The sequence below is a fragment of the Colobus angolensis genome, unplaced genomic scaffold, assembly GCF_000951035.1.
Source record: "Colobus angolensis palliatus isolate OR3802 unplaced genomic scaffold, Cang.pa_1.0 Scaffold16, whole genome shotgun sequence".
NCBI lineage: Eukaryota > Metazoa > Chordata > Mammalia > Primates > Cercopithecidae > Colobus > Colobus angolensis.
In genome coordinates, this window is record NW_012114710.1 from 7,056,154 (window position 1) to 7,083,111 (window position 26,958).

Here is a 26,958-nt window from a genome sequence, read left to right on the forward strand (position 1 = left end):
ATATGTGTATACACACACATATATTACACATATATATATACATAACATAGCATACATTTAGTTAGATAGTTTTTCCAGCTCTGATGGTGACTTCCAATTTCTGAAAAATTCTCCAGTATGGGTTGCTCGGCATAGAAAGAAGGAGATGTATGTGTGTTAAGGCCACTCAATGGGGCTGTGGTTGTTGCACTAACGTACTTGCTTATGAACCTGGGTAAGATCCTTCCTTTCTCTTTGTTTTAGTTTACTCACTCTTTCTAAACTGAAAGGCAGTAAACTCTAGTATCTGCAAGATGACTTCCTTCTCTAAGATTTTAAGGTTTTATAATTTAACTATGTTACTTTCCAATTATAATTCTACGTCATGCTGAAAAGAAAATCATAATCTCGCTTTTCCATACTGGCAAGGTTAGTTCATAGAAACCATCTTAAGAAACATTGATATGATGGCACAAAATAGAGTGATTATTGATAGCACTCAACTCGTTGTATACATTAATCAAATTATTCTAATGTGTGCCAAGTTTTCAAGTGCTTTTTTTTTTTTCAAACAAATACTGAAAAGTCTTGGAGAAATCACACATAAATATAATAATCATTTATGTGAATCTACCCGTCATCAGCTTTCCCCTTCTATCTGAACATTAAAACCTCTCTAGGTAACAAGAGTTTTGCTATAATATTCAGGAATAAGATTCTTCCTGGACGAGGAGGATGTAGGGGGAAATGAGCCTCTGTTTTCAGCATCCAATCTCGGAGCAAAGGATCTCCCACCACCTGCTGCTTCCAACAAGCCCAAACTCCCGCTCCACTAGCTTTCCTGGGAACCGAGCAGAAAACTGGAAGGGAGGGGAAGAAGGTTGGTGAGAGCAAGAGGCGGGGAGTGAGGAATGGGAGGCTGGAGGAGGCGTGGCCCAGCTTTGGGCCGTTGGGATAAATACTGAGAACTGGGTGCGGGGTGTAGGGAGAGAAGTCTGGAGGAACGCTGAGCTGAGCAGCACCGAGGACAGCGCCCGGCAGCGCCCGCGCCCAGGTCTCCCTCCGCAGCACTGACTCGCGCACACGCTGAGCTTTTGCTTACCCCCCTCTCGCGCGGACACAGACACACACGCATTTCACACACCCAGACACACACCCCGCTGTACAATGGCAGAATTCCACCTGCAATCGTCCCTCATCACAGCCTCACAGTTTTTCGAGATCTGGCTTCATTTCGACGCTGACGGTGATTATCTTCTCTTTTTAACTGTTTCAAGACCCGTTTCCATGCCCCTTCCCATTCTTTGCCCTTTTCTGAGCCTCCTGATCCCATTATCCCTCCTTTCTATTCTTTACTTCTTCCCCCTTCTGCCTAATCTTATCTTCTTATCTCCCGACTGGCCGCCAAACCGTCAACCTGAAAGTTTATATTGTTTCCACTGTAATCCCAAAACCTTAAACTTTTGTCTTTCCAGGAACGGTAATGGTAGAAGGAGAGAGAGAGAGAGCAGGGATTGGGGGACACTGCTCCCCCAAAGTTTCTGTGGCTGCGCTCAGCACCCCAACCATCCTCCTTTGTCCTCCTCAGTGGATCTAAAGTTTGATACCCCAGGAGGGGAGCGCTGCCGCGTCTGTACGCTTTGCTGGTTAATCAATGTCCAAGCAAGAGAGAGCCTCTCGGGTCGCCAGAAAGATAACTGTCTTGGAAAGTGAACGGGGAAGACACTCGGAATGAGATATCTGACACCAGAGTGCCTCTTTGTCTTTGCAGGAAGTGGTTACCTGGAAGGAAAGGAGCTGCAGAACTTGATCCAGGAGCTCCAGCAGGCGCGAAAGAAGGCTGGATTGGTAGGTTCAAGTTTGCGAAAAAGAAAAAAAAAGACTTTCAACCCCCAAATTAAAACACTGTTGTGTTTTCACAAAAAGCCAGCAGGGTAAAGCGCTTTCTGGGTAATGTAAACGTTTATTGACTGCGAAAGGCAAGAAAGAACACTTTTCCAATTCGCATACAGAGAAAGGGGAAAGAGACAGACTGAGAAAGAGAGACACAGAGAGAGGGGAGAAAGAGAGAGAGAGAGAGGAAGAGGGGAAAGGGAGGGACAGAGAAGGAGGGAAAAAGGGAGAAGGGGAGACAGAGAGAGAGAGATTTTCTAAAGGGAAAAACCTTGCTATCTGAAATCGCAGTTTTAAATATATATATATATTCTATACTAGTCCTTGCTTTAATAGGTCTTAAAAGGAAACTGGGTGCATGAGATTCTTTAGCGGATCACCACTTCTACCACTGAGTTTGATTAGGTAATTTTTAACTTCTGTTTTATTATGTGAGAAATAAGGGGGTGGAAATGCATTTCTGCCCCTTGGTGGTCAAGAAACAGATCTGCAGATTATGGATCTCTTACTCTATCACCAGTTATTATTGTTGTGATGTTGATGTCGTTGGGGAGATGAGAAAACATCTTGTCCTCATTAAGGGAAAGTTGCCCAACTTGCAACATAACAGTGAGCAAGAATTTAGCAAGAAAAGGTCTTCATTTCTGTTGAAAGCAATAAACCTAAAAGGTAGAGAAGTAAAAAGTAAAACAATTTTAAGAATTTCATGTATTGTAAAAAAAAGCAAAGTGATACTCTGATGGGCAGCAATTGATGATGTTTTGAAAATGGCTATGTTTGTTATTTAAGCCATTAGTTAATTAAACAAATGACAATTCTTATTAATTATAAATGACTCCCTTTGGGCATAAATTAACCTGTTAAGAAAGTATGTTGTCAGCACAAATATAAAATATAATCAGCTTTTAAACATAGATGAGATGGTTTTCCAGAGGAAAATGGGTTAAAAATTGTACTACTCTATTGAGGTTTATGTAACACTGTCTTTCAGAAGGCGGTGTTGAATTGGGATGAGTTACACGTTAATGGTCTTTGGCCTTCTTGACTATGTTTAGAAAGAGATTTTACACTACCAATGATGTATGTATTATATAGCAGATCACCACCTCTAATATTGAGTGATATATATAAAATTTAATAATAGAACTCTTTTTGCCCTATCTAAATTGAAAATTGTGCAATATACATCTCTGTATAGCATATTCAAAAGAATCCCAGAGGGTTCTAAATGTGTTATAATGCATTACAGAACTATCAGTTACAAAAATCATTGACTAAATTGATTTTAAACCAGATTGTGCTCTAGGGATTGTTTTACCCAGATTTAATATTATATAATCTAAAAGTATAATAGAACGGAATAAAATAGCATAAAAATGTTTTATATACTCTTCACCCTCCCCAGATCTTATATATTGCCATGTAAATAAATTTATGCAATACTGTCATTATAGCTCTATGTATCTTTGGCTAATCTAATAAAAGCAATTATTTTCCTAGTTTAAAAATACATATTTTAAAATCCGGTTGGAAAAGTCTTACTTTCCATAAAATTTAGAATTAAAATCTTGGAAGATGCTTCTGGCAGCTAAATGATTATATTTTAATTTGTCCAGAAGTAATTTTAATATTGAAATCTATTTTCAGTTTGGAAATTTAAATATTCATGAAATTTAAAATATATTTTTCTTCCTCTGATTTTAATATTTGTACCGTTTTGTAAGCAATATCTTCATGTTGGAGATTTAGAATTTAATTATTTTTCTCTGTTTTGGAATAGTCAAAGCTCCAATTATTAGACTATAACATAATGATACTAAACAAGCATAGTTATAGGATTATATGACCATTTTTCTGGAATGTAAATACAATCTGGATTTTTCTGAATTGAGTATTTTTTTTGATTTGGGTAGTTAAAATCTAAATCAAGATCTGGATTTAGAGTTTCATATAATAGATACATGTTTCACTATACTACCAACTTCATTGCATTAAACTTACTTGTATATATTTCTTTCTTTAGAACACAAAAATTGCCCTTATAAACCAGGCTTTTTGCATTTCTAGCCATAGGATAACAAATTTCATTGCTTTAATGGAAACATTGTTTGGCTTTTCATGTTAATAACATGAAATTTCAAAATTTTCACTAGGTGAATATAACATTAATGAAATATAACAGTGCAATATATTTTCAAAAACTATCCTTTTATACTAAACATAGTGTTTGGTCTTTGTATTTGCACTCATTTTTATACATTTTTAATTGGTGGTGATGATGAGTATATCTTTTGCACTGTTTAAAAAATAGATTTTGACATACTTGTCAGAAACTTCACAAAGTAAATGTCAAGTCTGCTAGTTAAAGTAGTGATATGACACCATTTTAAAATTTAAGGACAGATGCTTTGGTTTTTGTTTATGTTAAGGTATATGTAAAAATAAAAAAAAAAATGTAGGACCTGATATTCCCACTATTGCCGTGGTTGGACACTTTCATTTTCTTACAATTGTTTCTATAACAAAATGAAATAAATACAAATTGTAATTTATCCATAGTAAGTTTTATAAAGACTAAAATATAATTATATTGCTTTGTTATTATTTTTTATCTTAGTTCTACTAAAGATGTCTACACTGGTTCCAAACAGATTTTGTAAATACTAGTAAAAATGATATTTAGTCTCAATATAACCCTTAAATTATATTAACCTATCTATCCCCAGAGAAAACTTGTGTGGTAGATAATACCACCATCTTGTTAGCTATGATGAAAACTGAGACCTTAATTTGCTTTCCCAAGGACGTAGAATAGAACATTAGTAAGGGCTGACCTATTTTAAATAGGCTTCAGCTAATGCAACAGGGCTATTTTAAATGGGCTATGTTGGAGACCCAAGGGTAAAAATTAAACCTCCTGAATACCAGTTCTATGGTTAGATCACTAGTTTATAGTTCATAGATCTCTAATATATTTAATTTTAAAATTTATTTAATTGATGAATGCCTCTTTTATGCTTAAAACAATCTTTGCTTAGAAAGTAGTTACTCTTTAACATTGATAATTTTTGCTTATTCAAACTGAAAACATATATTACTTTCCATAGATAAAACATTATGTTAGATGAGAAAAATGTTGTAAGACAAAATAGTGTATCAATATAAGGTAATCTTTAGTGAAGCAAGCAATGTTTAAGGTATATTGACAGTGATGATTATGTTAAAATTCACTAAAAGTTATGAATGGAATGTTTCTGACTACACTTTCAAAGGATAGCATAGTCTCAAAATTAATAACAAGATAAATCATATTGAGAAATAATCATCATGATTATAACTCTTTCATTTGGACCTAATAAATACTGTGTATCAGTTATGCCTTTAATTTTTATGAGAATAATTAATCATTATGCATATTTCTATATGGTTCTAATTTTGGTTTTTCTTTGCAGTAAGTTATTAACACCGTCACAAGCATAACTGGGTATTTTTTTACAAACCTCTTACCTGCTTTTATATAATTTTAGGAGTTATCACCTGAAATGAAGACTTTTGTGGATCAGTATGGGCAAAGAGATGATGGGAAAATAGGAATTGTAGAGGTAAGGAATTTATGCATTTTTCTGATTTAATTTTAATAAATGAGTTTCAATTTTGAAATTGTATTCAAGTCAAGTACGATATAGCAAGACCCATTCAGAGAGGTTTATTTTACCTAAGTAATACATTATCTTCTGTTCAGAAGTACAAAGTTAAAAATTGTTCACAAATGAAAAACATCTAAGAGTATTCCTAACCCAGGGCCTAAATTTCGTATATTACAAAATTGAGACCCTGGAGAAATAAAATGGTTTGTCTCTGGTCATACAGCTGTCTGCTGGCACAGGTGCAGTTAGAGGAACAAGTCCCTGACTTCTAGATGAGTATCAATCACATTCCATTACCCAGCCTCACTTCAATGCAGTATCTAAGCATATGGTCCATCAGTATTTCTTATCACTTAACAGTGTAGACTTGACTTTTAAAATATAAAATAAAATGTTTGTAGTCCCTGTGAAATATTTACAGTCCTTATTTTTCATGGCAAAAAGCTGCATCCTGTTTGACAATTGGCCTTAGTAAAAACAGAAGAATTTAACTAGAGTGAGTGAATATTTTATGATCTGTTATAGGTACAGATTTCGTGTGAGTCTCTGAAAGTTAAAACTGTGGGTGTCAAATTTTATCCTTTCACACTGACTTTTCCTATTAAGGGCAACTTATTTTTGTCTGTGAATCAAGGAAGCAAAACCGATTATGCATCAATTCTTCTGCATTCTCAGATTTGTGAAAGAGCTGTTGCTTCCCTTATGTCTACGTTTCCAGCCTGTGGTGTCTTAGCCTCTTTCTTTATCTCAGCAGCCTATTAGAGAAATTGGGTGGAAGCCTTTGTCCTGAAAAATTAATAAGGTCGTAATTTAAAGTATGCCAAATCATAACATAATTATGTTATTTATATAGTGTTTCTCAGTGTATTAGATTGTGAAGTATTCTGGCTCTCAACAACATTTAGTAATAATTTACCTTTGATTCAGAGAAATAACCTGGTTTTCAAATAATTGATCTTATAGGACACTTGTGATGCCAATATGAAATACACTTATTTTTAAACAGCTGATACAAATAGAGTTAAGAGAGGACACACTATTATTATCTTTATAATTAAAATTTTTCCCTGGAGTACATACTTTCCCCTTTACCTATGTGTAACTCATTACTATATAAATAGATAATAGTAATGGGACTTACAGATTGACATATAGGCCAACTAATCAAGATATGAAACCATCAAGGATAAGAAAATAACTTTTAAATTAAATATAAATGAGATGAGGTAATCTAATTATTCAAAACTAGTTTGGAAATATGACATCAGTGAAATTACGAATTGCCTCTTTTAGAGTTTGACATACTTTATAATCCTAGTAAAGGAAAGCCTGTCACCTTACATTTAACATACTTCACCTTGAAGGACTCCAATGGACTCAGCTATTTATTCAATTTCATTTCTTCAGTGATACTAGATTGTGCAGTAAAAAGCATTGGTCTGATTCACATGGATTTTACATTTTTAAAAGGATAAAATGGATGAGCATGTTTTGAATCCAGGTTTTACTTTATGTGATGCAATCTAATCATTGTGACTTATTATTTAAGCTTTATTTTGAACCAGAGGTTAGAGGCCGTTTAGCAGATGCATTGTCCTAGAGGTTTAATGAAGGAAATTTCCTCAGAAGTTTTAGATAAGAAACTGTTACAGGAAATAAAAGGCTTTCTGTGTAAGGAAAGATATAGAAATATACATAACAGAAGAGGATGGAGAAGGCAATGAAGTCTGAAATAAAGAAGTGGGAAGCTTTTATAGCAATAAAAATAAAAGAATTCACATTTGTATAAAATAAAATTGACAAAGTGTTTTCAAATGTGTTACCTCATTTGATCCTTGTAACAAGAAAATTAAGTAAATTTAAATATAAAATGAAGATCTATTTTATAGTTGTGGAATGTGAAGCTTCAATAGAATTTGCCTAAGGTCACAGAAAAAGTGAGAAATAAATGGTAGAACAGTCAGAACCCAGACATGTTCCCCCAAACTATTCTGCCTTTTTTTAAATAATAAATAATCTGTACATTTTCTGCCTTAAAAGGAAAGGTTTTCAAGCTTCAGTTGGTTGATTACTTATGGCAAGTTTCTAAGTTTAGCCAGGTTGAATAGGGATGCAGAAAGTGTTCTGCAGAGAATTTATTTGGGCAAAGCCCTCGAAACATGATTTCAGCAGAACTTTTGATCAGCTGAAGAAGAAATAATTTAAAGGGAGACAAATGAGATACATATAAACTGATCAGAAGATTTTAGTGTTCCAGGACACGGAACTTTTTGCTAGATGGGACTCTTGGGAAGAACTAGCCAACATTCCTCATTTTAAGGATGAAGAAACTGAAGCCCGAAAAGGTCGAATAATGTATCCAAGGTCCCACTTGCAGGGAGTGACAAAGTCTATACACAGACTTAGATCTCACTCTGATTTTGGAACTCTTTTCATTAACCTCAGTTATCAGCCAAGATATAGGAGTAAGGGATCTGGAAGAGGGCATTAGGTTGAGAGAAGAGAATTGGAGAATGGGAGGAAAAATAGGAGATTGCTTCAATAGTTCATATGCATGTTGGTTCACTCTGTGATGGTTAAGAGTGAAGAAAAGAGAAATTCTGAAAATAATTGGGAAATAGAAATTAAAAGTTACAGGTTGCATGTAGGAAATGGGGAGAGGGAGAGTAGGAAATGCCTGAACTTATATTTTGCTCTCTAGTGTAACCAGAAAGCTGTATTAAATGAAGTTCATTCTTTCTTTTTCCTATTTGACATACATCACTTGCTTAGAAATCCTATAAATAATATAGAACATAAAAATTCTAGCCAGCTATAAAGGAATGCAAAATCCTATGTTTTCTATAATTTATAATAATCTACCTACTGACATCAAGCACATATTAACTTTGGTGTTCAAAGGGAAAGGAAGATGGATTTACTTATATGTTATGCTCACTTAATAGTTATACTCACAAACTCATCAAAATCTAATCAAAGTAAACCAAATGATACTCATGCCGTTGTCTGCTTCCCTGATGGAATAGACCAAATTGGTTTGTCTCTGAAAGATGTCATTCAAAAGATTAGAAAATGTAATGGTTAACTTTCAAAGTTCTGACCTGATAAAGTTAACTGACACTTTCTAACAACACGCATTTGCTACCTAGAAACAAATATGTTTCTTTCTTAACTTTCTAATTTCTTGCCTTAAAATAGATTTAAAAATTCACACAAATACAGTTTAGAAATAAAGAGATTGCTAACAGAAACTCAAGACAGGAGCATCGAAATTCTGAGATAATTTAACAAAAAACGTGACGGTCAAAAAAATGTTCCAAATTTATTCAGAATAATAACTCTACTGCAAAGAAGGCTGATTAAAATAATTTTAAAAAAGGAAGACTGAATGATTTAGCAGATAATAGAGCTTTCTTCTCTGGTGTTCACATGAAATACAGGTATTTCTCTTGAGTGGATGTCAAATCTATAAGTTTTTCACCTCATCCTTTTGGCAATGTGTGAGAACCTACCATCCTCTCCATTCTTACTGTTTCTATTCATCCAGTCAGTGCATCCACTGAAAAATGCACCTAAAAGCTATTTTAATCCTAAAACTATAACAACCCTCCCAGGGAAGCAAGCTGTTCTCCAGCCTTTCCCTCTTTTCATCTGTAGTGGGATTTGAGCCTGTGAGTTTAGCCATAGTGAATATACTTTTTCATGGAAGACTACTTTTCCACTACAGAATTTTGGGAAATGACTGACAATGAAATCTGATTTTAAAATTCCCTCTCCATATATTTTTCTAAATGATTTATTAGGAATACTTTTTTGATTGACGATTTTAATGGAAGGTGATGAAGGTAAGGGACAGAGTCTCAAAGCCAAGAAAGTCAGACTCTGCCTTCAAATCTGGCTCCAACTATAATCTATGTGAGAGCAGGCCATTTACCCTCTTTGAACCTCTGTTTCCTTGGCAGTGAACAGGAATGACAATGTATTAACTTCATAAGGTTGTTATGATCATCAGTATCAAATAATACACATGTTGAACAAATAGATCGACCCTGGCACACTGTAAAAATTCAACAAATGTATTTGCAGTTATTGTTACATATAAAAATAACTTACTACAAAATTGACCCCATCTTCTGAATGCCAAGCCTTTCCCCCCACTTATTATATCATTTGTCAAATTCAAATTATTAAACTGAAAGAGCTTTACATTTTTGATAAAGTTATTTACCTTCCAAATTTCCTGGACTCACTTCTCACTGGCTAGGGAAAACATTTTTCTGGTTCTCAAGTGAAAAAAGAATTGAATGCTTGTCTAATACATGTTCAAGAATGTTAACATACCATGATTGTCTTTAAAAGTTAGGAATTCTGCCTCATATGCACTGTGATATAATTTATATCACTAATGAAGTTGCCTTTCATGTACACTTTCCTCACAACTAGTACTTAGTTTTATTGTTGTTTTTATCTCCTGCTTTAAAATTGTCAGGGGAAAACTTCTTTGAAAGTATCTGCCTCCCTATACGGTTCTCACTAGTGGTGACTGTGGTCACCAGCACAGTGGCTAGTATTTAGTAGCCAAATGAGCCACAGCAACAGATTTCAACTTACTCCAAAACATCAGGCAAAGGCTCTGTATTATGCTAGAAATAAAAGAGAGAGATAAAGACCCGTGTTATGGGTAGAGTTCCCTGGGAAGCAGATCTGAGTGGAAGAGTAGCAATGAGCAGGTTTATTAGGAAGTGCTCTTGGGATCAATATCCCTGGGACACAAGTGAAGAGAATAGATCTGGGCAGAGGGAGAAGCTGGGCTGTGTCACAGTCTCAACAGGGACATCAGCTGACCCCACAGTGAGTTCTGAAGCTGCGATGACCCTTCAGGAATGTCTCTAGTTTTGAGTGAGATGGTTGGGCCTTTATATCCCCATGTTGATCAGTCATAGGATGCCACCTCCTTGGGGACACAGCTCTCTTCAGCCCAGGTATTCCTTCAATGGGGCCTCACAGGTGAGGCTGCAGCAACACGCCCAGCACTTGAAGGGAGTTCTGGGTAGCATATCACAATGTCTGCCCCAACCCCTATTTACAGCTCAGTAATAAGTTATTGCAATTATCTCCGAAGGAACTTTACCTCCATTTATTTACAGCCTATCCTGACGCTAGACAAATAGTTAATTGCCTTTCTGTATTGCTTCAATAAAATATTTACTACAATTTGTGCAGTTGCTGGCCAAAGAAACAGTAAATAAGACACAGACCCCATCATCAAGGAGCATGTATACTAGTAGGGGAGACAAGCAAGTAGAAAGTTGTTGGGTTTTTTTTCCTACTCTTGATGACAAGAAACCAGTTCTCAGAAATGAAGCTCTGAGGGATTCTACTTATTTCCATAGCTACCTGCCTTCCACTCAACCCCTTGATATTCTTCACTCTCTTCTCCAACTCATAAAAAAAAGTTTTGGGAGTTCATAAAAGAGCAGGCAGGCAGCCCAAAGATTACGGAATCACCAATAATACTGGAATAAGTAGTATTGGGTACTTCTATAAACAACAGTGAGTTAGCATATCTGAGAATAAAGCAACTCTGCTTAACACCTCCGATATGAAAGACCTTTGGCACCTTGTAGACATGGTCATAAAGGCTACAACTGGAGAACTACTGTGCCCAGCTCTGAAACTTGAATATTGATTCATACACATTGACAGAAAAACTGAGAGGCAACACAGGACCACCACATTGTGAAACGTGTCTTAAGAAATATTTCTTTACATTCACTATAGCCACATCCTATATATACATAATAATCTTTTATATGCTTAAGACTCCTTTCTAACATTTATAAAATAGGATGGTATTATGTTGAGTGTAACAACAATTCAGTGAAATTAAAACAGATTGAATATGTTGCACATAGACACAATCTGTATTTTTTAATAATTTAAGAATAAGACCAAAGCAGTATGGGCAAGAAATACACATTTGTAGTAGACATGAAGAGCATTTTTACTATCTCTGTATCTTACATTTAGGAGACCTCTGAACTTTATGTGAGTTACATGAACTTTTATGTTGAAACAAAGATGGCAATTTCCCTAATTTTACATTTAGTGATTGCTTACTAGCTCATTCGTTTGTTTTTTCTGTTTTTATGTATTCAGTGGATTTGGAGATGTAAAATATTTAAAGAAAAATTATTCATTTTTGTTCAAAGCAACACACATTAATTATAAAAATCCAAATAAAATAGAGAATTATGATGAAGATAAGCAAAAAATATTCTAAATCCTTTTAAGTAGGTGTTTTTAATAAAGTAAAATTACCAACCAATCCACAAGCATTTATTTCAGGCATATAACACACTAGATACCATGCCGGACATTCAGGGGATGCAGAAAAGTATTATTCCCTGCCCTCTTGAAAGTAATGTTCTAGAGGAAGGTCACGCAAAAACTGTAAGAAGTATCTAACAAGTTGCATACCAATAAATAAAGGACAAGTTGGTGTTAGCTATCTCCTTTTTCCTAAATGAACACTTATATTCATGAAAAACCATAATAAAATGTGGCTAGACCTTCTATATCATGCAGAACCCTCCAAAATGTATACATAACATCCATTTCCATTGTTCAATCTTTCCCTTAAAATGTCTGCCTCTGACATATTTTCTTCCTCTTTGATGTGTTTTATTGTCTTCCGTCTTTGTTCCCTCTTCTTTCTTGGATTACTTTATCTTCTCTTCCTATCTTCTTTAAAATCCTCAAGAAGACATTCTTCAGAATCCCTCCAGGGAAGTATTATTATAGAAGAGGCCAGAGTCCCTCTCCATGCCGAGCCCACCCACTGCCATTCTCCCTCCCTTCTCCTCTTCCCCATTAGCTCTGGGGGGAGACCTACATTCTAGGTCTAACTTACCAGATATCTGGATACTTTAATAATGAAAATCATTTGTATCTACTTTCCACTAGAAGCCCACTTACAGGTGAGGAAAAGAAGGGATTTTTATAAGGAAAATGGCGTTCTAGATTTCAGTTAGTAGAAACAGCCTATCATATTCAAACTGTCTTATTGTCAAGTGTAAAAATCACCAACAAATTCATTATTTGCAGTCCAAGAGCAAAGAAGCAACCAAACCATTCTATTACTGTCTTCAATAAGCATGTTGTTGACTTAATCTATTAATAATCACCAAATTAAAGTGATTTTCAGTCTGCCAATCATCAAGTCAAGTCATTCAACTTCTTTGGGCCTTAGCATCCTCAATCGAAAAGTTTGGTCTTTGAATAGAATTAAATTACATTATTTCTGAGATATAGAATTTTCTGATTCAGGTATTCAAAGGAATTGAAAGAATGCAAAGGCCACAGAAGTACGTCCTGCACTTAATAAGGGACCTGGATAACACACACACAAACACACACACACACACACACACACTGCAATGATGCAAATGTGTTTGTGTACCAAAAGCTAATTACATTTTTTTAAAAGTACTGGCAGATTATAAACCCCGATTTTTACTTTTTAGATATATTATCATCTATCCACACTAGTGACCTTCCTTTAAAAATAAATAAGAAGGCTGGGCGTGGTGGCTCATGCCTGTAATCCCAGCACTTTGGGAGGCCGAGGCAGGTAGATCACGAGGTCAGGAGTTCAAGACCATCCTGTGAATGGTGAAACCCCGTCTCTACTAAAAATACAAAAAATTAGCCGGGCGTGGTGGTGGGTGCCTGTAGTCCCAGCTACTCGGGAGGCTAATGTGGGAGAATGGCATGAACCTGGGAGGCACAACTTGCAGTGAGCCGAGATCGCACCCCTGCACTCCAGCCTGGGCAACAGAGTGAGATTCCGTCTCAAAATAAATAAATAAATAAATAAGAAAATGTTTTATGACTAGGTCATATTAAACATGTTGATATGAGGTTTGACCCTTTCCCTTAGTCTCACCCACACGTGTAATGCCTATAAACCAAGTGGTTTTCATTTGAAATATTATTTCAAAAATCTAAAAATAAGATAAGCTAAAGGGCATACACAGCCACAAGAAAAATGAGATTCCTTGCATATAAAGTAGAATAGTGCATTTTATGTTAAATTTTTAATTTTTTAAATGAACCTAAAATGATGAATTTTTTTAAAAAGTTATTATAGTCTTTTCTATAACTTGGTAGACTTTGACTTTAAGGCTGCTCTAGACTACAGGCTCTTGGCCTAAAATCCATGGATGAGGGTCCAGGCCTGTGATCTAGGGAATTCATCAAATCTTGAAAATCAGGTGAAATATAGTGTGTATAGATTCTTTAACAGTGAAAATGCAGTGCTTCCAACAGAAGGCATTTTGAACCCAATATATTCAAGAAACACTGGCTTCTATTTCAAGTCCTTGTTTTAGTGATGAGGGTACTGAAGTCCAGAAATGGCTTGGGGTTGCTGGGGACCACAGCTAATTAGCTACTGTGCCAGAAATAGATCTCACATCTGCAGTGGGGCCATCAATCCAGCTCCTTCCTTCTCCGCACGCAATAGATTAGTCATAAAATGGGATATGGAATCCTTTTTTCTTCCAAAAAAAAAAAAGAGAGGAGGATTGAAGTTATGAAATGAGATCTAAGGGAAAATGTCATAGAGGCATGCCGTGGAGATCAGAAAATAAACCCCAGCCCTGGATTCAAGCAATGGATGTCCTTTCAGTGGAAAGCAACAATTTGAGAACTGGCTTTTCCTATTCCTGTTTAATGCCCCACCATTCCTGGTGAATTTCTTTTCCATTGCCTTAAAATTGTCTTTGGTTTATCTTCTCTCGTATCTCATAGCAGGCTTTCTCCTTGGGCTTGGGAATGCATTTTACCCCTTCACTCCCCTCCCCAACATTTATGTTTCTCATGGTTTATTTCACTTCACATGAAATTTATGGCCCCCATATGTGCCTTTCTGTGTACCCTGAGAGGAGAGAGCCCTAATCTGTGGCACAGAACACATGAAGGGTTCAAGCCAACAGGATGAATCTGCCTGAATGTCCAGCAGACAAGAAGTGGCCGCGCTAGTTCTACCTGAGTACAGGTTTGCTGCAGCCACCTCACTGGCCCAAGAACCAAGCACACAAGGGCACAGGAGCATTGCAGAATCGACAGCACTCCATAGGAAAGTACCAGAAAGGGAAAGCTGACTCTAATGTTTTTCCTCTCCTACTTTTCTAGCCTGTGAGGGAACAGGTTGAAGAGAAACTAAGCAGCAGGTAATGGCAGAGACTTGTTTTTGAGCAACTTAAACAACACGTTTCTCTCTTTTTACATCTTTTCCAGTTGGCTCACATATTACCCACAGAAGAGAATTTCCTGCTGCTTTTCCGATGCCAGCAGCTGAAGTCCTGTGAAGAATTCATGAAGGTATAAGAAAGCCGCCCCTTTAAGAAAGCTGCTTAAAGTAGGAAATTGTTCCTTTTATTAACAATGTGTTTGTTTTCCTTACCCCAAATTACTTGCAGACATGGAGAAAATATGATACTGACCACAGTGGCTTCATAGAAACTGAGGAGCTTAAGGTAAGCAAATAAAAACTTGTGCTAAGTTTTTCCTTTCAAATGCAATTATGAACTAAGAGTTTCCTAGCTTTTTAAAAAACCTCCCACAAAAGAAACTAATGTTGAACAGTGTCACATTTTCACCTACTCTTCGACATTGTTAATGAAGTACCAGATCAAAAAAGCAACTTCAATTGCTTCTTGAAATTCTGTAAAGTAATGCAAGAAATTAACATTTTCCGTGGCATACACAAATATAACACAGACAGACAGATAGAATTATAGATAAGCCGAAAAATCCATTCATTTTATTGAAATTTGTAGTTTTAATTCTCAAAATAAACACATATAAATAAATTTCCTTACAAAAGAAAGAAGAAAAAGTTACTGAATAGCTACTGTATGCTAACTACTTTACACATAATGTCTTATTTAATCTTTGCATAAGTTGTATGAGATTGTATTACCCCAGTGAGGAAGAGTTGAGAGAAGTTAAGTGATATACTGAAGGCCACACAGAAATCAGACAGAGCCTTGATGTGCAAATCCAGGCTTGTCTGCCTCCAAGGCCTGTAGACATTCTGTACAACCTACTGTCTCTCAACAACAATGATGGTAAAAAATAAAAATTCTTTTATAATTAAACTTTTGAAAAACTGCAACTTAGAAAATGAATTTATCACTTCAGATATCACAGAGGAGGATATAAAGGAAAAGACAGAGATCTGAAATCAAGTCTTACCTCATTAATTGCTACATCTTTCCAATTTTCTTTAATCTTTAAAATGAGGGTAATAAATCCTTCCTCTCATGCTTATTGTGAAGCTCCAGTAAGATTCTGCACACGAAAGCTTTTGTGACATGCAACATATAATAAATTGTATTATTCATGAACTCAATTTACTAACCTTTCAGGAATATGGAAGTATTCTTCTCATGTTCTCAAACCGACTCCAAAACATCTCCATCTTAAAGACCCTACTTTTTCTATTTTTAGAACATAGAGTGACTAAAATATAAGTGAGTTAATATTTGCTATGTGCCAGGCAGAGTACAAGGTGCTTGGAATGTATTTTAAAATGTAATCCTCACAGAAAAATATGCAAGGCAGGTATTATCACTCCTAATATAAAAACAGTGAGATTGGAATGCAGAGAGATTTGATGATTTTTCAAGATTACACAGCTGCCTAGGAACAGAACCTAGATTTGGACCTAGAATATCTGATAATGCTAAGAATGATTCCCTCCCACCCCCCACAGCACTACATGCTTTCAGACTTCATTTATTAAGAGCTGCTTTTTCGCTATGTGGGGAAATATGAATATCAAACAGTTCTAGTCATAGTTCAACAAGGTTTGAGTAGCATACAATTTTAAAGATGAAACTAGGACATTTGGGCCATGGCAAAATGGCTAAAACATATTCAGTTGTATCCTCTTGAAAATGTAAATGTTTTTAATGTGAAGTCACTAAAAACAATGTATTTTACAAACTCACAGTTCAACAACCCACAAGGTGACAGTTAAGCTACTGTGTTTTTATTTTATTAACCAAAAATATTCTTTTAAATATCCTTTTTAGTTCATAATGAAAACTTTAGCTCATTTCCAATACTGACCTCTAAATATTCTAAAAGTCTCCTTCTTTGTTCTAAATTTTATTCTCTGAAAGAGATTCTAAATAGAAGTCCTCTTCCCTGGGGAATTTTGAAGATAAGTTGGCATTCTTTTTTAATGGATCTTTCAAGAAAGCTAATTTTAAGATCCATAATGGAGTAAAACATCACTTGCTCTCAGACACGACTTTGAATCTCTGCGTCCCAAGGTTTCTCCCAGGCTATTTTTGTGACCACCATTTTAGTCTCTGATGAGGCTTTTTAACCCAATTAATCTCTGACAAAAGCCCCATAAGGCTCAAAAATAAAATTCAACCTCAACAGATAACTTTGAATTTTCCATGCTTCACTTTGGATTTGAAGTGGAATATTTGCTGTAAAAAAATTTGTCAGACTAAGAAAAGAGTGTCTTTCCTTTAAAAAGGTGACATCAAATCAGCCCAGAACTGGAACATTTAGGAAGGAGATAAGTCATTGCTGAATCAAGGAAATCTAATCCTTCAATAATATCTGGGCACAGTATCTGCCTAGTCTTTCCTAATTGCGTTAATTCATTTTCTGAGAAAATAAAGGAGTTACGAATGAATAGCACTAAACAAAATGAATGACTATTATATGCTTAAGTGCTTACACTGTCATTTATATGGCAAATCTTGTAAAGCTTTTATTTGATTTACGTTTCTGTTAAAAAAAATAAATTCACTCCTAAGCTCCAGCTGTCAAGATAATAATCATCTTTTTTTCATCTTCCCACATTAATCTCTATTTTAATATGATTCATATATCTTTCAGAGATTCAATGACATCATCTGTGGCCAATTTTGTTAATTTAAATAGTCAGTGGAAGCATTTTAACCAAAGCGCTTTGGACTGCATCAAGCCAAAAACTATCCAACTGGCCCTCTGGAGAAACAAGCATCATGCTGGCTATAAACTGATGTGTAAATACAGCCCGGGGGGCAGAAAATGGATTTGAAATTAGAAATAGATCTCTATCAGGTTTACTGATATTTTTTCACACATATTCCAAAGGTATAAAGGCCCTTGTGTTTCTTGCAGAACAATCCCATGAGTACTTGTGAAGATATCAGCAAGGAGAAATACATCCATTGGGCTGGCTGATTTTAAAAGGTTTTATTCAGATAAACTGAAATCATAAAATCATGGTAATGCACAGACAATGACCAATCAAGTCTCAGTAAAAAGCAGGTAGTATTCCTGTCAAAGGTAGATTCGTTGCTGGAATGCCAGGAGGACCACCTGGTTTAGTCTTTCTTCTATTATAAGTCCCTCTACTCACCTGTTTCTACCCTCAGAAAGAGACTTTCTTGGCATTCCTGGTATGTCCTGTTCCAAGGCATTCTGAAATGAAAGTAGATGATATATTATTAATGAAATTAATCAAAATGTTCTTTGTTTTAACAGAACTTTCTAAAGGACCTACTAGAAAAAGCAAACAAGACTGTTGATGACACAAAATTAGCCGAGTATACGGACCTAATGGTAAGACTGATCTTGAAAAGATTGCACCCAAGAGCTCATGAAGTAGTATGATGTTCTTGCTAACTCCCAAGGCTACACAGGATGAAATAAATAAATGGTGGTGTCGGCATCATATGCACATAGGTGTCATTTCATTTGAAAAGTGAAATACTTAGGGATGCTTACATCTTGTCATTTTGAGTTCTGCAGGCATTGGCTTTAAGACTCAACATATGAGCATTTTCTTCATTGTAGAGCTATGTAATTTTTATCTATCAAAAGATGACTTGTTTTTCTTCCAAAGCCAGTGTAATTATATCACTAAATTATATAACTTACATATTTATAAGGTACACTATATTTATAAATTATATCACCAAAAACTCACTTATTATAGAGGTCCTAAATCCATTTTTATCATAGTTTGGGAAATCACACTTAGTTAAGAGTTTAAAGGACTGTCTAGCTACTTTATTAATTAAGCAACTTAAAATGGGTCTCCTTCTTTCTTTTGATTTTTGTTGTTTTGGGGTTTTGTATTGGTGCTTTGAATGAGGAAATCTAAATATGCCCTGAGGCTGATGCTATGCTAAACAGTGATAACTAAGATCAATTATAGAATGTTGATAATAGAGCCAAGAAAACTGCTTTACACATAGGCACCTACTGTTTCAGGAAAAAAAAAAAAAAAAAGCAAATAAATAAGGTTCCAGATAAAATAAACCAGTGTCTATGAAGTTAGTTTCTATTGGACAAAGTTTGCTCATTTTGACTCATCACAGAATTTGGATTACCAGGAGATACATATATTTATACATGCTTTCAGTACTGTGAATTCTTACTCCATGGGTTTAAATCAATAAACCATAAACATAGCTCTATACTATAAAAGCTACTGTTATATTAGATTGAAGAAGGAGTTAGACTTTTTAATTACTCTGAGAAACAATCTAATAAAGTGTTTGATTATACTTGATGTAACCGAGGTTTGCTTTCAGCATCTCGGCTTACTTTTATCTGGGTTGGAGTGGGGAACTACTAGAACTTTACTATTGCCTTATTCACCAACTAGTGTTATTTATTATAAAGTGGAGCTAAGCTTTAGTTTCAAAACAACCAAAAAGGTTTTCATGGTCATCTTTAATTCCTCATTACATCTCCACTTACAATAGCATTAGCAAACAAATGGAGGAGAGTTTCTTGCTATGTGTCACAATCAGCAGGTCTAAGCTCTGAATAACTTTTTGGTAATGGACAATAACCTACATTTATCAATTTTCTATTTTGTTCCAATCTTAAGGGATGCCTATTTAAAGAAAGGCTCCTTTCCAGGTACAATATTGAAGCAGCCTTTCAAAACCCACTCAGATGGGAGTTTTCCTCTGTTGGATTGGCCTGACATATCTGATTAAATGTCATAAACCAGTTCAAATCCAGGAAGCAAATTAATCAAGAGCTAATTAAAATTTAAATATATATGTTGGGAAATATTTCCCCATGGGCACAAAACTAAGTGATTGAGCTGTCCAGTATCTTGTTAGTGTGACAATATCAGAATTTATGGTCAATGGATTATAAAATGTTTTGTCAGCATGGGACCCTGAAAAAATCTGCCTCCTACAAAAGATTCTTAGAACATCTCAAACCATAGAATGCCCTTCCTTTCCTCCTTAAAAAGATGTCACTAAATCTGTATCCATTATAGCACTGGACACATTCTGTTCTTTAAAAACAAAAATATTGCTAATTTTTCACACATTTAATGTTCATTTAGTATATACATTTTATATATTTAATGTAATTCATATATACTACTTTGGTATAACATATTATAGCAATAGTTCTTACTGTCTAAAAAGATGAAAGCTTCCCAAATACGGGTATGAGTGTTTACATCTGGATGTGTCTTTGTGAATGATGTATACATAAGTGCAATGGAGAGTTGGAGAGCTTTATGGAGTTTCTAATGTCCAATAGAAAATAAAACAATTCAAAATTATTCAAAAATTATATTCTCTAAGGATTTATTTGTTATCTGTTTTTGGCTTCTGTTTGTGCTATTCTATGATCTAAAAGGGTGAAATAAATATTTATTTTCTTATTGGAGACACTCCAGAAATGCACAAACTGTCAGACACCATCCCTCCCACATCTTGATACACATATAAATGTATTTGCAATAAAAAAGTGACAGTATTCTAGAAACATAGCTAAAACCACTATTTCTCTTTTTGACTATTCTATATTATTCTGATAAACGCTAGCAATTGACACATTACAGAATTAGAAATTTGCATTTAAAGTTTTAAAAACGCTAGTTTTTAAAATTTTACTGTATATATACAAGTAGTTGATAACTCAAACAGCTTTATTTTGAAGTTCATCTCCTTCATGCAATAAATTATTCCTCAAATAGCTAGAATAATGGCATTCTCTCTTTCAGCTGAAACTATTTGATTCAAATAATGATGGGAAGCTGGAATTAACTGAGATGGCCAGGTGAGTTTAGGAACCATGAAAAATGTTGTAAGTAGATCCTTTTCAAAAAATGTAATATGTTAATATAATGTTTTTCTCTCAAAAGGTTACTACCAGTGCAGGAGAATTTTCTTCTTAAATTCCAGGTACTTAACTTTTTACTACCTTAATTTTTCCTTGAAAAGCTACACTGTGGGAGACTTGTCAAGGGAAACATACTGAAACATAGTAATAACATTTTAACATTTACTCTCTTCTCTGTCTTTAGGGAATCAAAATGTGTGGGAAAGAGTTCAATAAGGCTTTTGAGCTGTATGATCAGGTAAAAGTTTGTTACTTTTTTCCTTTCTTTTTTATTGCAGTAAGACCTCAATATAAGATCTATCCTCTTGGCCGGGCGCGGTGGCTCAAGCCTATAATCCCAGCACTTTGGGAGGCCGAGACGGGCGGATCACGAGGTCAGGAGATCGAGACCATCCTGGCTAACACGGTGAAACCCCGTCTCTACTAGCAATACAAAAAACTAGCCGGGCAAGGTGGCAGGCGCCTGTAGTCCCAGCTACTCGGGAGGCTGAGGCAGGAGAATGGCGGGAACCCGGGAGGCGGAGCTTGCAGTGAGCTGAGATCCGGCCACTGCACTCCAGCCTGGGTGACAGAGCGAGACTCCGTCTCAAAAAAAAAAAAAAAAAAAAAAAAAAAATCTATCCTCTTAACAAATTTTTAAGTATAAAATACAGTACCGTAAACTATAGAGACAATCTTGACAGCAGATCTTTAGAATTTATTAATCTTATATAATTAAGACTTTATGCCCATTGATTAGTAACTCCACATTTCTCCTTCCCCCAGCCCTGGCAATAACATTCTATTTTATGAGTGTGAATATTTTAGATACCTCATACAAGTGGCATCATGCAGTATTTGTCTTGTGCTGAGATTGATCATATGCAGTTCTATTTCTAATTTTTTGAGGACTCTCCACACTGTTTTTCATAGTGGATGCACCATTTTTGCATTCCCACCAATGTACACAAGAGTTCCAATTTTTCTTCATTCTCACTAACACTTGTCTTTTATATTTTTGATAATGGCCATTCTAACAGGTGTGAGGAGATATCTTATTGTTAGTTTAATTTTTATTTCTCTTGATTAGTGATGTTAAGCATTTTTTCATTTACCTGTTGGCCATTTATATATCTTCTTTGGGTAAGTGTCTACTCAAGTCATTAACCCATTTTTTAAATTGGATTATTCATTTTTTGCTATTGAGTTATAGGCGTTCTTTATAAATTTTGGAAATTAACCCTATTTGGGATGTGGTTTACAAATATTTCTGTATTCTGTAGGCTGCTTTTGCACTCTGTTGATTGTTTCCTTTGCTGTGCAGCTTTTTAGTTTGATGTAGTCTCGCTTGTCTATTTTTGCTTGTGTTGTCTTTGCCTATGGTTTCATATCCACGATATCATTGCTAAGAACAATGTCATAAAGGTTTTCCTTATGTTTGTTTGCTTCTAGGAGTTTTACAGTTTCAGATCTTATATTTAAGTTTTTAATCTATCTTAAATTTATTTTTTATATAGTGTAAGCTAAGGGTCCAATTTCATTCTTTCGCATGGGGCTGTATAGTTTACCTAACACCATTTGTTGAAAAAAGCTATCCTTGTCCCATTTTGTGTTTTTGGCACCCTTATCAAAGATCAGTTGACCATAACATGTGAAACTGAGAGCTCATTAGCCCACGTTTCTATTTTTGTTTCAGTGCTATACTGTTTTAATCACTGTAGCTTTGAAACATATTTTGAAATCAAGAAGTATGATGTCTCCAGGTTTGTTCTTCTTTCTCAAGATGATTTTTGGCTATTTGGGATCTTTTCTGGTTTCACATGAATTTTAGGGTTTTTTATTTCTATAAAAATTGCCATTGGGATTTTGGAAATGATTGCACTGAATCTGTAGATGTGTTTGAGTAGTATAGACATTTTAACAATATTAAGCCTTCCAATCCATAAATACAGGCTGTCTTTCCATTTGTTTGTGTCTCTGTTAACTTCTTTGATCAGTATTTTGTGATTTTTAGTGTATAAGTTTTTCATCTCAGTTAACTTTATTCCTAAGTATTTTATTCTTTTGGTGCTATCGTAAATGGGGTTTTCTAATTTCCATTTCAGATGGTTTAACATCATAACTAATTTTTCATTGTTAATTTTGCATCCTACAACTTTATGGAATTTGTTTATTAATTCCAACAGTTTTTGTGAGGTCTTTAGGGTTTTCTCTCTATAAAAATAATATCTGCAAACAGGGATGATTTAACTTCTTTCTTTCCGATTTGGATGCCTTAAAATTGTGTTCTTATCTATAATTTGATTCTTGAGAAGAATTTGGAAAAAATGATTATGAAAATTATACAACCAACTCATTCTTTTCATAGGAAAGGTATTATGGTATGCCCAAACTACATAAACCCCTGATTCGAATCCCACACTATGATTTACCTGCTTTGAGACTTTGAACAAGATACCAAACTCATGTGAGCCTCAATTTTTTCATTTGTAAACAAGAGATAATAATAACACCACTTTGCAGGATTGAATGAAGATTAAGCTAGGTGAAAATATGCAGCAAGATAAAGGTTATTTGTGATGTCACTAGGTCACATCCTTTGCTTCTAATTTGTTTACTCCTGGACTGTGGGCTCTAGTAGAACTCTGCCACCACCTGGTGTGACACATACCTTCCCCAGCCCTCAGTTTCCTCACTTGTCCTAGAAGAAGATATGATATTGTTAACATTAAGTGAATTACATTTGTAAGTACTTTGAAAAGTTCAAGATCTTTTACAAATGTAAGATGTTGAATAAGAGGTAACTAATACCTTGTGTATTTTGCAACTTTGGAGCAGCTAAAAACTTGGGTGGTCTGACATAACAGATTATCTGCCAAATATGCAGTTGGGAGACTTTCTAAGGATTCCTATTATTTCCATTTTACTTCATTTCCCACTACTGTCGATGGAGTTGGTTGTATAATATTTTATTTCTCCTCTCCCAGGACGGCAATGGATACATAGATGAAAATGAACTGGATGCTTTACTGAAGGATCTGTGCGAGAAGAATAAACAGGTAACTTACTTACCATGGCACTTACTTCTTTAAGCAGACTCTATGGATCCATCCAAAACCAATCGCCCATAATCTACTTTAAAAATTTATAGAGGAGCAGAAATAGAATTCAATTCTTAACTCAGTTTGGTTCTGGCCTAAATCAGGGTAACTGTGATAAATAGATTTTAAAAACAACCTTGTGATTATTCACATTTGTATAAGAATTTAATTCAGCTCTTTTGTTAATGGATTGATGTAACAAGTAGTTTCATCTCGAATTTTATCACTTGACAGTGGTTAATTAACTTCCATATTTAACTGGATTACAATGCCATTTATGTTTATACAGGAGCTGGATATTAATAATATTACAACATACAAGAAGAACATAATGGCTTTGTCGGATGGAGGGAAGCTGTACCGAACAGATCTTGCTCTTATTCTCTGTGCTGGGGATAACTAGAGTTGGTGGTCGCAACCACTTGCTAGTGATACACTGTATCTAAAAAATAACTGTGCACTATAAGGGAGTAGGCTGTATTTTCTTTTATATCTGTAAATTTAACTGCATATAGATAATTATCCAGGATGTGTGGCTCATTCTTTTCAGCTTGTTTCTATACTGTTTGTAATATACAGTTTTTGTAACCATATGATTGAAAAGAAGAAAGTCTATGCTTAGGCCAGTCAGTACACCCAATTTTAAAAAATAAAATATTCTTGCTTTCATAAATATAGTTGAACAAGATTTCCCTAAAAATTCCACCAGGATTAATGTCTAAAATTCTAGTCTCTGATGTGCAAATGCACATTTGTCACTGAATAATGGAATTATGTATGACAAGCCAAACATTCTTATTTTAGACAATCATAGAACTGTCCCACAAAATATTTCTAAGCTTATTTCCAACTATTAGGAGGAATGTGCTTTTGCATCTAAAATACTCACCAAAATATAAATAAATAGTTAATTGTGGCTTTATGAAGTTAACAGTCTCATTACAGATTTAGTTTACCAATCAACAGCATGTCCACTGCTTGGATCCATACAAAACTATCAGTTCAAGTTGATATGGTGACAAGGGAAGGGAGCACCAGATGACACATAAATCTGTCTGATTCTATGCCTGTATTTCCAACAAGCCTACTGTCAGAGAATATGACCTAAATCCATTTTCTAAACTGTTTTCACGTGTTGCAGATAATAATTATTCTAGTCAACTGCTGTTTCATGTCATATTCTGTGTAATCTCTGATTAAATCTAATACACTGCGTATCCTGGTGTCTAGTTTGCATACTTCCTGGATTTTCTTTCTATGTAGAACTGTTCATTTCCACCAAGGGTATCTGCTGCCTCTGAAAATATTTTTTTCTAGCTATAACAACTCTATTTTTTACTACATAATTAAATTTTAATGTAAAATTCATAGCATCCTGATTATTGAATGTTATATCATCAATACTTTTGTGTATTCTGTGGATTCTATATTTCATATTGAGATCAGCATTCAAAATAGTTCTATTTCTATCTGCAAATAGTTTCAAATGAGTTTAAAAAATAACATCTGAAAAGAAATGCTAACGTAATCATTTATCTTATCTAGCAAGAAGATTCTAAAACATTCTTTAACACACATCTAAGTCACAGTTTCACATATTTGTAGCTAGAATATCCTATACTGGTTATAGTTGACATGTAACAGTTGGTGACTTTAGATTTCTTTGATTGTGAAACAGGGAGCTATGAGAGATGTGTCCATGTGAAATTTACAGTTACCGCCTAGGAGTTAATGATCGTTCTGGGTCAGTTTGAATGTCCCCGTTCTATAAATACAACACTTATTTTCTGAATTCATAAAAATAACAAAAAAAAATGTGAACTATAATGTTTCCCTCAAGAACAAACAGAAACGAGATCTGCCAAAAACTAAAATTCATCAAATGATGTTGAGTGGGAGATTGGCTTTGCCTTTAGCGTGTAAATGGAAGCACTGCCATTAGACTGAGTTTAACTACTAAGAATAAAGAAAGAAGAAAATAACCTTAATCTCTTGTATTTGTTTTTTTCTTCAAAATGCCAGCTGACATGCAATCCGTGATGGATCCAGGTGGAAATGTAGGATAAAATTTTTATGGCCTAAGGAATCTAAATAAACATAAATGTGACTCAGTGAACTACTGGACACTTCGTTGAATTGAAGGGTTCCTCTAACATTAAAATTTACAAAGAAATCTCAAAATTTCCAAATATTTGAAGTTTTCTGCCCAACTGACATAGTCAAATACTTACTTTTTTTTTTAAGACGTAGTTCCACTCTGTCGCCCAGGCTGGAGTGCAATGGCATGATCTCGGCTCACTGCAACCTCTGCCTCCTGGGTTCAAGCGATTCTTCTGCCTCAGCCTTCTGAGTAGCTGGGACTACAGGTGCCCGCCACAATGCCCGGCTAATTTTTATTTTTGTATTTTTAGTAGAGACGGGGGTTTAACCATCTTGGCCAGGCTGATCTCGAACTCCTGACCTCATAATCTACCCGCCGTCGCCTCCCAAAGAGCTGGGATTATAGGCATAAGTCACTGTGCCCGGCCCATAGTCAAATATTTCTTCTTGAAATATCTCCAAAAGAATAACAGGAACATACAGAATTTTCCTATATTTCATTCATAGAAAAATAACTATTCACTACCAAGTATGCACCAAAACTCTACCAGATTTGGCATTCTTACAGTAACAGCATGAGCAAAGAAAGAAAAACAACAACAAATTATGATAGGGAAATTTCTGAAGAGACTTCATAGAGGGCTGTCAGCAATAACTGTCATGAATCTAGAAGCAGGACTAGCACGGTAGGCTTTAATTCCTGAGCACTATCACACAGAGAAATTCCTACACCTCAGCTACATCAGTCGCACTTACCTATAAATGACAGGTCTGCTTCCTCAAGCACAGAACAGGATGAAGAATGAAAAAAATGAATCTAGATAGGCAAATATAAAATTACAGGCAAAATGCCTACCTCATACCACAAACAAAATTCATTCCAAGTTTATCAATATAAATGTGAAACATATGTAAACACAGGAGAATAACTTCAATACTTCATGCATGAAAATACTTCTTCACATCCAATTATAAAGAAACAAATTGAAAAATTGGACTATTAAAATTAAGAATTCCTGTTCAGAAAGACTATACACTTCAACAAAAAAACTATTAAAGAGAGTGAAAAATCAAAT

The 26,958-nt window shown here is 35.0% G+C and overlaps 1 protein-coding gene across 1 annotated transcript; it reads left to right on the forward strand.

Moving 5' to 3' along the window:
- Positions 1 to 956: 956 nt before the first annotated feature.
- CALB1 (calbindin 1, 28kDa) lies at positions 957 to 25,770 on the forward strand. Its single transcript, XM_011937069.1, has 11 exons — positions 957 to 1,225; positions 1,751 to 1,827; positions 5,400 to 5,474; positions 14,823 to 14,906; positions 15,005 to 15,061; positions 18,084 to 18,161; positions 20,584 to 20,639; positions 20,725 to 20,764; positions 20,887 to 20,940; positions 23,669 to 23,740; positions 24,072 to 25,770. Exons 1-11 carry the CDS (start codon positions 1,147 to 1,149, stop codon positions 24,183 to 24,185), a joined length of 786 nt encoding a protein of 261 aa, XP_011792459.1. The 5' UTR covers positions 957 to 1,146; the 3' UTR covers positions 24,186 to 25,770.
- The last annotated feature ends 1,188 nt before the right edge of the window (positions 25,771 to 26,958 follow it).